The 12709-nt window shown below is 48.0% G+C and overlaps 1 protein-coding gene across 4 annotated transcripts in view; it reads left to right on the top strand.

Moving 5' to 3' along the window:
• Positions 1 to 8628: 8628 nt before the first annotated feature.
• RNF175 (ring finger protein 175) overlaps positions 8629 to 12709 on the top strand; it is a 40805-nt gene continuing 36724 nt past the window's right edge. For all 4 annotated transcript variants that reach the window (XM_056119155.1, XM_056119156.1, XM_056119157.1 and 1 more), the window contains exon 1: positions 8629 to 8802. In XM_056119155.1, coding sequence (XP_055975130.1) covers positions 8740 to 8802 — 63 coding nt within the window. In that variant the 5' untranslated portion in view covers positions 8629 to 8739. The remainder of the gene's footprint in view (positions 8803 to 12709) is intronic.

Genomic DNA, 12709 nt, shown 5'->3' on the forward strand with positions numbered 1-12709 from the left:
TCTGATGGCTGTGTCCTCTCTCCCAAATTAGCCAGAAACCCGAGACCCTGAACGCTGAGCTCCAGCGAACATTATTTAAATGAACCGGCTGTTACGTGAACCTTAAACCACATGTCATTTGGTTGTAGGGCTTCCCTGGGCCAAGAGACTTGAATTTAGAGACTTCCCAGCTCACAAACAGATTGCCTTCCCAGCGTGCATGGAGGCCTTGAGGTTGGAGGGGCACTCAGCACTTTCCTAGAGATGCGAGGTTATAATGGGTGACTATTATAACCACAGGGCAGCTCACAAAACTCCACAGCGCCAGAACAGGGCCAATACTGATCCTTTTAGCCAAAAGAGGAGCCGTGAATAGCACTCTAGTGTTTGGAAGCTTATTTCACACCACTCACAACAAATCCACTCAAAATGGATCGACTCCATACACATGAGACCTGGTACCACAGCATCTTCAGAAGCAGATAAAGCTGCTCACCACTATAGGTCTTGGGGACTGGGGAGATAGTACAGGAGTTAAAGCACTTGTCTTGCATATGGCCAACTCTGGTTTGGTCCCCACCCAAAATATGGTCCCCCAAGCACCAGTATGTGTGGCGTAACTCTCCACACCCCCCCCATTCACCCCCCTCAAAATAAAAACATAAATTGATCTTGGAAATAATTGTTGGGGCAAGATTTTGAGCCCAAAAAAATCAGCATAAAAAATGAATGGGGAAACAAATCAACAAATGGACTACATCAAACTCAAAGGTTTCTACATAGCAAAAAAGAAAGAAAGAAAGAAAGAAAGAAAGAAAGAAAGAAGGACAATTTACAGAATGGGCATATCATCTGAATATTTTCATAATCCATGAGTACATCAGATCAATGGTTAATATTCAAAATACTCAAAAGAAATTAATAAGCAAAAAAATCTCATTTTAAAATGGAAATTTTAAAATTGAAAAACATGGAAAAATAAAACTAAGTAGACATTTTCCCAAAGACTTCAAACTGATCAACAGATATTCAGAAAAGACAGTCCTGGGGCCCAGGGCAACAGCACAGTGGGTAGGGCATGTGTGTGCTTTGCATTGGATCACAGGTTCAATCCTTGGGACCTGTGGTATTCTGGAGTACTACCAGGAATGATCTCGATGAGTGCAGAGTCAGGAGTAAGCCCTGAGAACTGTCAGGTGTGTCTCCAAAACCAATAAAAGAAAAAAAGAAGATGAAGTCAATATCACTCATCATTAGGGAAATTAAAATTAAAACAGTGGTGAAATGTCACATACATCAATTAGATTGGCCACTGTGAAGAATACAGAGCAAGAGTTTCTGGCTGAAGGTGGGTTGGATGGGGGCCCTTGTATTATGCTGTCTGGGATGGGATATAAACGGGTTCAGGAGACATCTTAAGAGATTAACATCAGACTTGGAGATATGGCCCCAGGGCCAAGGCCTATCTTGCTGGTTTGGCACCAGTGAGATCCCACATGCCACACCTGATCCCAGTGGCACTGCTATTTGCCATCTCCAGCACCATAAGCATGCAATCTCCCCAACTAAATGTGTGCAAGCTCCAGAACTGAAATGCATGACCCCAGCACACACCACAATCAAGTGTGCAAACCACCATGAAGAATAGGGAAAAGGATAAATGAAAAAAAATCAGAGCTTTTCACTACTTACAACAGCCAGAATGTGGAAAAAACCCAAGTGCCTGAGAACAGATGACTGGTTAAAGAAATTATGGTACATCTACACAATGAAATACTATGAAGCTGTACTAAAAGATGAAGTCATGAAATTTGTATATGTGTGGATCAACATGGAGAGTATCATGTTCAGTGAAATGAGTCAGAGAGAGAGATCAGAGAGAGAGAGGGACAGACGTAGAATGACTGCACTCATTTGTGAAATATAAAGGAACATAATGGGAGACTAACACCCAAGGATAGTGGAGATAAGAACCAGGAGAATTCCTCCACAGCTTGGAAGCCTGGCCTCACTTGAAAAGGAGAAAGGCAGATGAGATAGAGAAAGGACCACCAAGCAAAGGATGCTTGGAGGGCTCGCTCAGGATGGGAGATGGGTGCTGAAAGTAGACTATAGACTGAACAAGATGGTCACTTAATACCTGTATTGCAAACCATAACACTCAAAAGGAGAGAGAGAGAGAGAGAGCAAAAAGGAATCTGTCAGTCACAAAGGGAATGGGGTGGGGGTAACGGGAAGGATACTGGGAAAATTGGTGGGGTGGAGAATGGGCACTGGTGGAGGGATGGGTACTCAACCATTGTGTAACTGAAATGCAATCATGAAAGCGTATAAGTCTGTAATTGTATCTCATGGTGTTTCATTTAAAAAAATTTTTTAATCACTTAATCACTTAACTTCCCGTTAGTCGTCGATTTGCTCGAGCGGGTGCCAGTAACGTCTCCATTTGTCCCTGTCGCGTGCTAGTGTAGCCCAATGGCATCTGTTCGCTCCGGGAACATGAAGGGCCTCAAACCGATCATTCATGATCTTGACGAAGAAGTCTGACCATCTGGTAGGTGGGTGGCCACGCGGTCTCTTGACATCCCGTGGAATCCAATCAGTAACAGCTCTAGTCCAACGGTCGTCTTTAAATCTCATTACGTGACCAGCCCATCTGATTTTCGACACCTTGGCAAATGAGACAGCGTCCCTGATCCTTGATCGTCGACGGATGTCAGAACTCCGGATTCGTTCTCTCATTTGAGTGAAACGTGATATTCCAAGCATAGCTCTTTCTATTCTTCTTTGGGAGACCTGAATGGCGTTCTCATCTTGTTTGCGTAGGGCCCAGGTCTCTGAGGCATATGTTAATGCAGGAAGAACAGTGGAATCAAAGAGATGTGCCCAGAGCCGGAGGTTCTTCGTCCTCTTAGCTATTTCTTCGACGTTCTTGAAGGCGTTCCAAGCTGCTCTCTTCCTCCTGCGCAGCTCGGGTGCCAGGTCATTTGTCATGTTGACCTCTTGACCTAGGTAGACATAGCTGTTGCATTCGGAGATGGTCGTTCCATTGAGAGCGAATGGGGCGTCAGGAACAAGGCTGTTTCTCATAAAACATTGTCTTCGTAAGATTCAGCTGTAGTCCTACCTTTCCACACTCACGGTCAAAGTCGGCCAGCATTTGTGCCGCTTGGCTGATGTTTGGTGTTATTAAAACAATGTCATCAGCAAAGCGGAGGTGGTGTAATTGCCGACCATCTATCTTCACTCCCATTCCTTCCCATTCCAGTCGTCGCATGATGTTCTCGAGGGTGGCACTGAAGAGTTTCGGTGAAATGGTATCACCCTGCCGTACCCCTCTCTTGACATCAACGATCACTTCTTTGTAGAATGGTGAGATCCTGGTAGTGAATCCGCAATACAGCTCACGGAGGATCCTGATGTATTGGGCTTGAATGCCCTGATTGGCTAGGGCTTCAATGACCGCTTCCGTCTCAACAGAATCAAAGGTCTTCTTTAAATCAATGAACGTTAAGCAGAGCGGCATCTTGAACTCCCGAGAAACCTCAATGAGCTTGGTTATCGTGTGGATATGGTCGATGGTGCTGAATCCTTTGCGGAACCCTGCTTGCTCACATGGTTGTCCTTCATCTAATGTTCTGCCAATCCTATTCAGGATGACTCGAGTGAACAACTTGTAGATGACAGACAATAGGCAGATCGGGCGATAGTTGCCAATGTCATGGATGTCTCCCTTCTTGAACAGTAGTACGGTCCTGCTGGTTTTCCATTGGGACGGAACCTTGCATTCAGACAGGTAGCGAGTGAAGAGCCGAGCCAGTGTATTTTAAAAAGAAAAAAAAGAATACAGAGCTTCTGAATGATCTGGGAATTCCTCGTCTGGGCACGGACTCGAAGAAAAGGAAATGGGATTTTGATGCTATAGGTGTGTCTTCACATTTATCTCAGCATTATTGATAATAGTCAAGATGGGAAAAAAAAACTCAGAAGGGTATCATGGAGTAAATGAACTAAAAGGATCTGGTCTGGGTGCTCAATGGCAGATCAGTCAGTCGTGAGAAAGGAGATTATCCTGACACTGGGAACATTCTGGACCACAAGCTAAAAACTCAACCAGAGAGGGGCCAGAACCATAGTACAGTGGGTAGGGCACTTGTCTTGCACTCAGTCGATCTGGGTTCAAACCCCATCCTGCATGGTCCCCTGATCACTGCTATGAGTAATTCCTGAGAGTAGAACCAGGTAACCCCTGCGCATCTCCAGGTGTCCAAAAACATCAACCTGAGAACAAATACTATATGCAAACATGCACCTGTGGAATCTAAAAATTCAAACCAAACCTACGAAAAAAATAAATAAACAGAGGGGAAACAGTGATTATCAAGATGTGGGAAGTGAGGAGATAAGATCGATGAGGTTGGGGGGTCAGAGCAATAGCACTGCAGGTAGGGAATTTTTCTTGCACCCGGCCAGCCCGGATTTAATCTCTGGCATCCCATATATTCCCCGAGCAATGCCAGGAGTAATTCCTGAGTGCAGAGCCCAGGAGAATCCCCTAAGCATCAATAGATGTGACCCACATAGCACTGTAGCACTGTCCTCCCGTTATTTATAGATTTGCTCAAATGGGCACCAGTAACGTCTCTATTGTGAGACTTGTTGTTACTGTGTTTGGCATATCAAATATGTCACAGGTAGCTTGCCAGGCTTTGCTGTGCAGGCGGGATACTCTTGGTAGCTTGCCGGGCTCTCTAAGAGGGGCGGAGGAATCGAACCCGGGTCAGCCGCGTGCAAGGCAAACGCTAAAAAAAATAGTGATAATAAAATTTAAAAATAAAAAATGATGAAGTTGAAGGGAACAAATTTGGTACAAGTAGTTTACAAGTCAAAGAACTACCTACGCACAATATGATGACTACAGACAATAATGCTGTACTGAAATGATATAATGTAATAAATATTGTTCTATGATAATCATAAAAATGTTTCTTCATTTCATTTCATTTCATCATCCTGTTATTCGTCGATTGCCTCGAGCAGGCCCCAGTAACGTCTCTTTCATCCTAGCCCTGAGATTATATTCAAGGCTCTTTAGGAGAATGAGACCCATCATTGTTACTGGTATTTGGCATATTTGGTACGCCACGGGGAGTTTGCCAGACTCTGCCCTGTGGGCAGGCTACATTCGATAGCCTGCAAGTTTGTCCAAAGTAGGAATGAGACAATAAGATGTCATAAAAAAAAGTTCTGATAAGATGTCGCACGGCCGCAAATGCGGCCGTGCGGTTCCGGGATCTGGATTTTATAGTCTCTGAGTCTTGGCCGCTGATGGGATTACACGGCGCCAAGGGGCCAGGTGGTGGGTGTGACCCCCGCCTACTGGAATTTGGAGGATCTGGGTGGAGGATGCTCGACTCCAATCTGAGTAGGCTTGGAGGTCTCGGCCCCGGAACCCGCGTGGCTTTGTCCCTCTGCCAGTACCTTCATGTGTGCGGAGAGTGGTCTCAGCATGGTGGTGGCTGGTCCTGGAGGTCTGCAGACAATAATGCTGTACTGAAATGATATAATGTAATAAATATTGTTCGATGATAATCATAAAAATGTATTGAATAATAAATAAAAAACCTTAATTTATTTAAAAAGTATAATGTGGAAGTTATAAATATTGTTATAAATACTGATGTTGCAATATTAATAATTAAAAAATGAAAGACTATCTCTCTTTGAATATTAATGCCTTCCAAAAGCATATTAAACTTAGGGAGGATAAAAGGGGTAATCCCATGTGGCTGCTGGCCCAGGGAAATTTGGGACTCCAGCCACGAATCTTGACAGTTGGAATCAAACTACTTATACAATTTCTGCTGATTTTTAAAATGTTTTTGGGTCCTGTCCAGCAGTGCCCAGGGACTATTTCTACCTCTGTGGTGAGGAATGATACATCGTGAGTTCAGGATTTAGTACATCACTCAGGGGGATCAAACCAGGGTCTAAAGTTGCAAGTCCAGCATCCTACCTCCTCTCTCACTAAGGCCCAATTTCTGCCAATTTTAAGGGACATTTATCTATATATAAGAGCCCAGGAAGTGGGGTGATTGATGAGAAGTGGACCTAATCACATCAGTGTACCATTTCATCATCCAAGGTGGAGACTGGCTTCAGCATCCCTTTACCATAAGGACTTATGGCCGCCATAGACATCCAGACTCCCCCTGGTCCCAAAGGTCCCTGAAGTGTAGAATCACTTTGAGTGGTTTCTTTAACCTGCGTGCAGACCAGACAAGCTCTTGGCTACTCACATTTCTTGGTGGTCTTGAATTTGCCCCCTCTGCCCCATTTAGACCATGTTGGCTCTCCCCACTCTCGCAGCTGAGGGGCCCACTCATTCTCTAGACTTTCACTCCAGTCCTTTTCCATGTGACCTCAACTCATCCAGGCTGCAGACGTGATGAGTCACCCATCTGAGCTGCCATGCTAAGGATCAAAACCACATTTTATCCATAACCAGGAGGAAGACATGAGAAAAGAGGACAGGCGTGAAGTGAAAAAGAAAGTTACTTGGAAAAGTTCATTTGTCAGGCAATGTACTGCAGATTCTGGAATGCTGTTCCCTTCAGTCTCATTTCATTAAAATTTGATGAGGAAAAAACCAATCCCAGTCCATGTTGAATGATGTTAGCCTTAGACCCATACTCCTTAAAGTTACAGTTTCCGCATCCTGCTCACTTTCTATGCAGGAATTTAACTAGAATGGACTTATTCAAGATCTAACCATTAGGTGGCACCAGTGGTTCAAAACAGTTCCCTTCAACAAGGAAAAGATGAATGAGTGGTCGGTGGGGTTAGAAAGCTGGGGGAATCATAATTTGATATGTATACAAGAATTCCTGTGAAATGCAGGATTTGGTCACACTGAAAGTCATGCAAAAATTAATTTTTCTAGAATTAGAAAAGTGACTCATTTCGGGGCTGGAACAATAGCACAGCGGGTAGGGCATTTGCCTTGCACACGGCCGACCCAGGTTCGATTCCCAGCATCCCATATGGTCCCCCGAGCACCGCCAGAAGAGATTCCTGAGTGCATGAACCAGGAGTAACTCCTGTGCATCGCCGGGTGTGACCCAAAAAAGCAAAACAAAACAAAACAAACCAAAAAAAGTGACTCATTTCATTTCTTCTCCTTGGTTTATATTCCCAGAACATTTTCAGTTCTTTTACACTTTACAAGATTTCTATATTTAAAATTGGTTTGAGAACCCCGCCCCATGTTGCTTTCCTTAGCAGTGAACCAATTTACGTTCCCACAAAAGTTCCCTTTTCTCCACTCCTTCACCTGCACTTGTTGTTTCTTGTCTTTCTCATTTGCCTTTTTGTTTTTCAGACTTTAAGCATTTTTAAATTCTTTTTTAAAAATTACTATTGAATCACCATGAGATACATAGTTACAAAGTTGTTCATGACTTGGTTTCAGTCATATAATGTTCCAACACCCATCCCGTCACCAGCGTACCAGCCTGTATGGCAAGCACTTTTCCTCTCTTCCTCCTCCTCCTCCTCCTCCTCCTCCTCCTCCTCCTCCTCCTTCTCCTCCTCCTCCTCCTTCTGCTGCTGCTTCTTCTGCTGCTGCTTCTGCTTCTCTCTCTCTCTCTCTCTCTCTCTCTCTCTCTCTCTCTCTCTCTCTCTTTCTCTCCCTCCCTCCCTCCCTCCCTCTCCCTCTCTCTCCTTTTGAGCATTATGGCTTTGCTTGCCTATTTATATTTGTGATTTACTACTGTAATGATAGTTTCATGCAGATATTGATCCGACACCACACCCACAGCCAGAGTACCTCCTTCTCTAGACCAAAATCCCAGAGACCTCCCCTTCAGACAATTCCACAACTCAGTTTCGGTCCAGCTCCCAGTTCTGTTGCCTCTAGCCATTCGTTCTATGGTAAGCAATAAGAAGATTTCTTGAAAAGGTAAGAATAGAAGTCCCATTGGTCCAGCGATGTGGAACTTTAAGTCCCCCACTCCACTGAGATCATTCCATACCCATCCCTTTCCTTCTGACTGACTTCATCCGGCGCAATACCCTCTAGTTTCATCCATGGTGGACAAACTGCATGATTCGGTTCTTTATTCGATGTGCTAAGTCTTCCATGCACCACAACTCACTGATACATTAATTCATCGCGAGGACCCCAGAACACAACAGCGACAACAACAACAACAAAATGAATAAGCAAAGAAATAAAAGTAGAGGGGCTCAGGACCCTGGGGGTCTGTGTTCTCCCCCCTGGCTGGGGGAGATTGGAGTTCACAAGGGACTGTCACAGTCAATGGAAGAAGAGCGTCCAGGGGACCCAGGGCAGAAAGATCACTGGGGTTTCAGTCTCCCGGAGACTGGACGACCCTCTCGACCCCCTTCTCCCCCCAGCCCCCCCCCCCCACTGGCCGGGAAGGCTCCTTCCAGCCGCTCGAGGGCCTGTCCCCCTCGGTCCCCGAGGCGTCTCACTCCCTGCTCCACCGATTTCTCTCCCGACCGCCCCCCTGAGCCTCCTCCCGCCTAGCCTCGGGGTGTCGGAGCCCCGGTTCCCGCTGTGCGCGTAGGTCGCACCGGGAGCGCGGGTGACCAGGGCCAGGTTCCCCCAGGAGGCCTCCCGGGGCTTGGGGGGCGCGGGCAGGGCGCAGCCGCACGCCCGGCTCGGCTTCCAGGGCCGCCCCCTCCGGCGGATCGGCGAGACCCTCTCCGGCCCGGATTCGGCGCCGCAGCCGAGGCATGGCCCGGGGGGCGCGCAGGGTGGCGGCGCCGGTGCTGGAGGCGCCCCCGGAGCATGAGCAGGTACGGGCGGGGGGCGCACGGCTGGCTGGGCCCCGAAGGGGTCGCCAGGCAGCCGCCCGGGGGAAGCCTATTTGCACCCCTCCCGCCCTCCGTCCCTTTCTCTTCCCTCCCTCCCACAGGCTCCCTTCCCAGCCGGCGCCTGCCCGGTCCTGCCCGGCCCGCGAATGCCCCCTCCGGGGCCTCATTTCTGCAGCTGGTTTGCAGACTCTGCCCCGGGCCCGCCAGCCCAGGAGAGTTTCGGGGTGGTGGGACATCTGGCTGGAGCATCCCCAAATCAGAGCATCCTTCTGGAGCTCCCTGCCCCCCCCCTCCCCCCCGAGCTTGGGTACCCGCAGACCACGTGGCCACCCGGGTACCCTGCGCCCCGCATCACACCCCCACCCCAGGCCCCCTGCCACTCCCTGCCGGTGGGCGGGACAAGATCGAGCCACTTCCGGGGTGGTGCCGACCCTGGTGGACCCCCGGGCCGCGGCTGTCCGCCTGCCCGTGCAGGAGGCGCTTTCCAAGGCCGCGATGCTCTGCGGACCCAGGCTGCCTACGGGGCCTCGCCAGGCCAGGAGCTGGGTTACTGGGGAACGCCCAGAAAAGCTCTGGAGGACTTTGGGGGGGATTCTTTATTTGGGGGGTCACACCGGTGATGCCCAGGGTTGACTCAGGCTCTGTGCTGAGGATCAGCCCTGGCAAGGCTCTTGGAAACAGATAGGGTGCCCAGGAGCAAACTGGGCGGGCCACCAGCAATGCAAGCCCCCTACACTGCACCACTGTACTATCTCTCTGGGCCCGCGATTTAGAGGATTCTCTCTCTCTCTCTCTCTCTCTCTCTCTCTCTCTCTCTCTCTCTCTCTCTCTCTCTCCTATTTCCTCTCTCCTCTCTCCCGCTTTTAGGGTCACGCCTGGCGATGCACAGGGGTTTCTCCTGGCTCTGCACTCAGGAATTATCCCTGGCTGTGCTTAGGGGACCATATGGGATGCTGGGAATTGAACCGGGGTCAGCCACATGCAAGGCACATGTCCTACCCTCTGTGCTAGCGTTCCAGCCTCTCTCTCTCTCTCTCTCTCTCTCTCTCTCTCTCTCTCTCTCTCCTCACACCTGCGGTGCTCAGGGGTTACCCCTGGCTCTGCACTCAGGATTCATTCCTGAAGGGCTGGGGGTTGGGGGTGCAGCAGGTTGAACCGGGTTAGCAGAGTGCAAAGAAGTGCCCTCCCCGCTGTACTATCTCTCTGAACCTTCGGTTTGGAAGATTTTTTAAGAAGCAAGAGGGCCTGGCAGATGACTCAAGGGTTGGAGCACAAGGAAGGAAGGAAGGAAGGAAGGAAGGAAGGAAGGAAGGAAGGAAGGGAGGGAGGGAGGGAGGGAGGGAGGGAGGGAGGGAGGGAGGGAGGGAGGGAGGGAGGGAGGGAGGGAAGGAAGGGGAGGAGGGAGGGAGGGAGGGAGGGAGGGAGGGAGGGAAGGAAGGAAGGGGAGGAGGGAGGGAGGGAGGGAGGGAGGGAGGGAGCTGATGTTTCACCATAGAGCCCTCCTTTGTACCCAAACTTCTCTTCCTTAGAGAAAACCTCACACCGCCTCTACTGCCACTTTGTCTATCCCCGGGAGTTTTGTCCTGTCCCTGCAACATGGATTCCATATCACTCCAGACCCGCAGTTCTTACACCAGGGGCACGTTAGGACCCTAAGAGTGTGCAGATTAGGGTGTGAGGCACCGAGTGGCTCTGTCACTATGCGAACATCATGGAATGTGATTTCTCTGCCTGTGCCTATGCCACCTGGGGTGAGGGCGGGGCGGCGGACCTAATATGACCAGCAGTGCTGCATGTGGCCCAGAACATTAAGCGATGCAGAACCACAACTGGAGTTTCCTGATGGGTTTCTGCCACTCACATTAGTGAGATTTTCCTAACTGCTGGGGCTTCATGGAAGGAGAGTGGAAAGGGGGAGGCGTGAGTTCAAGGGAGATGCAGCTGGGGCAGCCCTTACCTGGCAGCTGTTGTACCTATACCCCACCTGTGCTGTATCCCCCTCTCAGATGGCGGATTCCCCATTCGGGCGGTCTACTTTCCCCTGTACCCTTTCCAATAACGGAAATTAGAGTGGATTGGACTTTTTTAGGGAGGATTTCATTTAGGGGCTGCACCTGGTGGTGTTCAGGACCTTTTTCCGATTTGGTGTTCAACAGTTTGCCCTGTCAGGACTGCGCAGTGCTGGGAATTGTCACACCAGGGTTTATTCTCTCTCTCTCTCTCTCTCTCTCTCTCTCTCTCTCTCTCTCTCTCTCTCTCATTTATTTATTTATTTATTTAGGTTTTCGAGTCACACCCAGATGAGCTCAGGGCTTATTCTTGGAGGTGCTCAGGGGACCATATGGGATGCTGGGGATTGAACCCAGGTCAGCCACATGCAAGGCAAAGGTCCTTCCCACCACTGTCCCATCTCCCTGGCCCACCCCCCACCCCCCATCCCAGGGTTTCTACATACCGAGCCCAAGTTCCCGTCCTCTCAGCTCTCCCCATGGTCCTTGTGCTTAAATGTCTTCAAAATCTGCTTTTTTTAAAAAAAATTTTTATTATTTCTGGGCTCTACATCGTAGTTAGAAATGCCATCTTCACATACATTCATACAAATGTTTACCCATATTTCCTTCAAGTAACACTTAAAGGAATATTTTACATGTAAACATTTGCCCCATCTGGAATTTATTTTGAAGTAGAGTTAGGTATGGATCCAGCTTTGCATTTTTTCCAAATGTCTAGCCAATTGTCTCGGCACCATTTATTGAATAATCCATTTTTCCTCACTATTAGCAGTGACTCATCGGTCCTATGTATTTGGATCTATTTCTGGCCCCCGTGGTCTGGTCACTTATCTCTTCCCGTTCCTTGGCCAGAACTGCTCTCAGCTCATTCCTGCGGCTCGACTGTGGATTTCAGTGTCTGGAAGGCCAACCCTCGGGCTTCTTTTACTACTGGATTTTCCTGGCTGCTCTTATGTGCTTATCCTTCCAGATAAATTTTAGTGTTGTTTCAACTTCCAAAATCCATAATACTATAAAGTTTCCAGGGTTAACGTCACACCTTTACATGTATAATACTCATCCCTCCTACCACCAAAGTTATTTCATTGCCCAAAAAGGCAATCTTTTTTTCCTATTTACTGATTTTCTACTTACTCATTTCCTATTACTATACATTTATTTTTATTTTATTTTTTGCTTTTGTAAGTACTGTGCTTTATAATACTGTTAATGATGGATTTATGTGTATGTGGTTCCAGCATCACACCCATCACCAGAGAACCTATTTCTCTCCATCGTGGTCCCAGAGCCCCTCCTTCTAATCCTCCTTCCCCTACCACATCACACACACTCAGTTCTGTGGACCAACTCTCCAATTCTGTGCCTTTAGATCTTTGTTGCTCCCTTACTGTGTATAGGTCAATCCCACATATGAGAGAGCTCATTCTGCCTCTATCTCTGTCCTTCTGACTCACTCCACTCAGCATGATATCCTCAAGTTCTATCCATGTTGCCATGTCACAGCAAATTGCATGATGTTGTCCTTTCTTCACAACTGCATAGTACTCCATTGTGTTTATATACCAAACTTCCTCTGTTCATCCATAGTTGAGCATTTCGGTTGTTCCCACATTTGGGCTATTATACTAAGGGTTGTGTTGAACATGAGTATGCAAACATCCTTTTGAATTAACGTTTTTGTGTTTTGGTGATAGACACCTACAAGTGAAATAGTTGGATATCCTATGGGAGTTTCATTCCCATTTATTTTCAAAGATCTCCATACTGCTTCCCAGAGAGGTTGAACTAGAGGACATTCCTACCACCAGTGGATGCAGGTTCTTTTCTCACCATCACCCCACCCAAACTAGCTGCTTCCAGACTTTTTTGATATATAC

Source organism: Sorex fumeus, unplaced genomic scaffold (genome assembly GCF_029834395.1).
Source record: "Sorex fumeus unplaced genomic scaffold, SorFum_2.1 ptg000039l, whole genome shotgun sequence".
In the NCBI taxonomy this organism is placed as follows: domain Eukaryota; kingdom Metazoa; phylum Chordata; class Mammalia; order Eulipotyphla; family Soricidae; genus Sorex; species Sorex fumeus.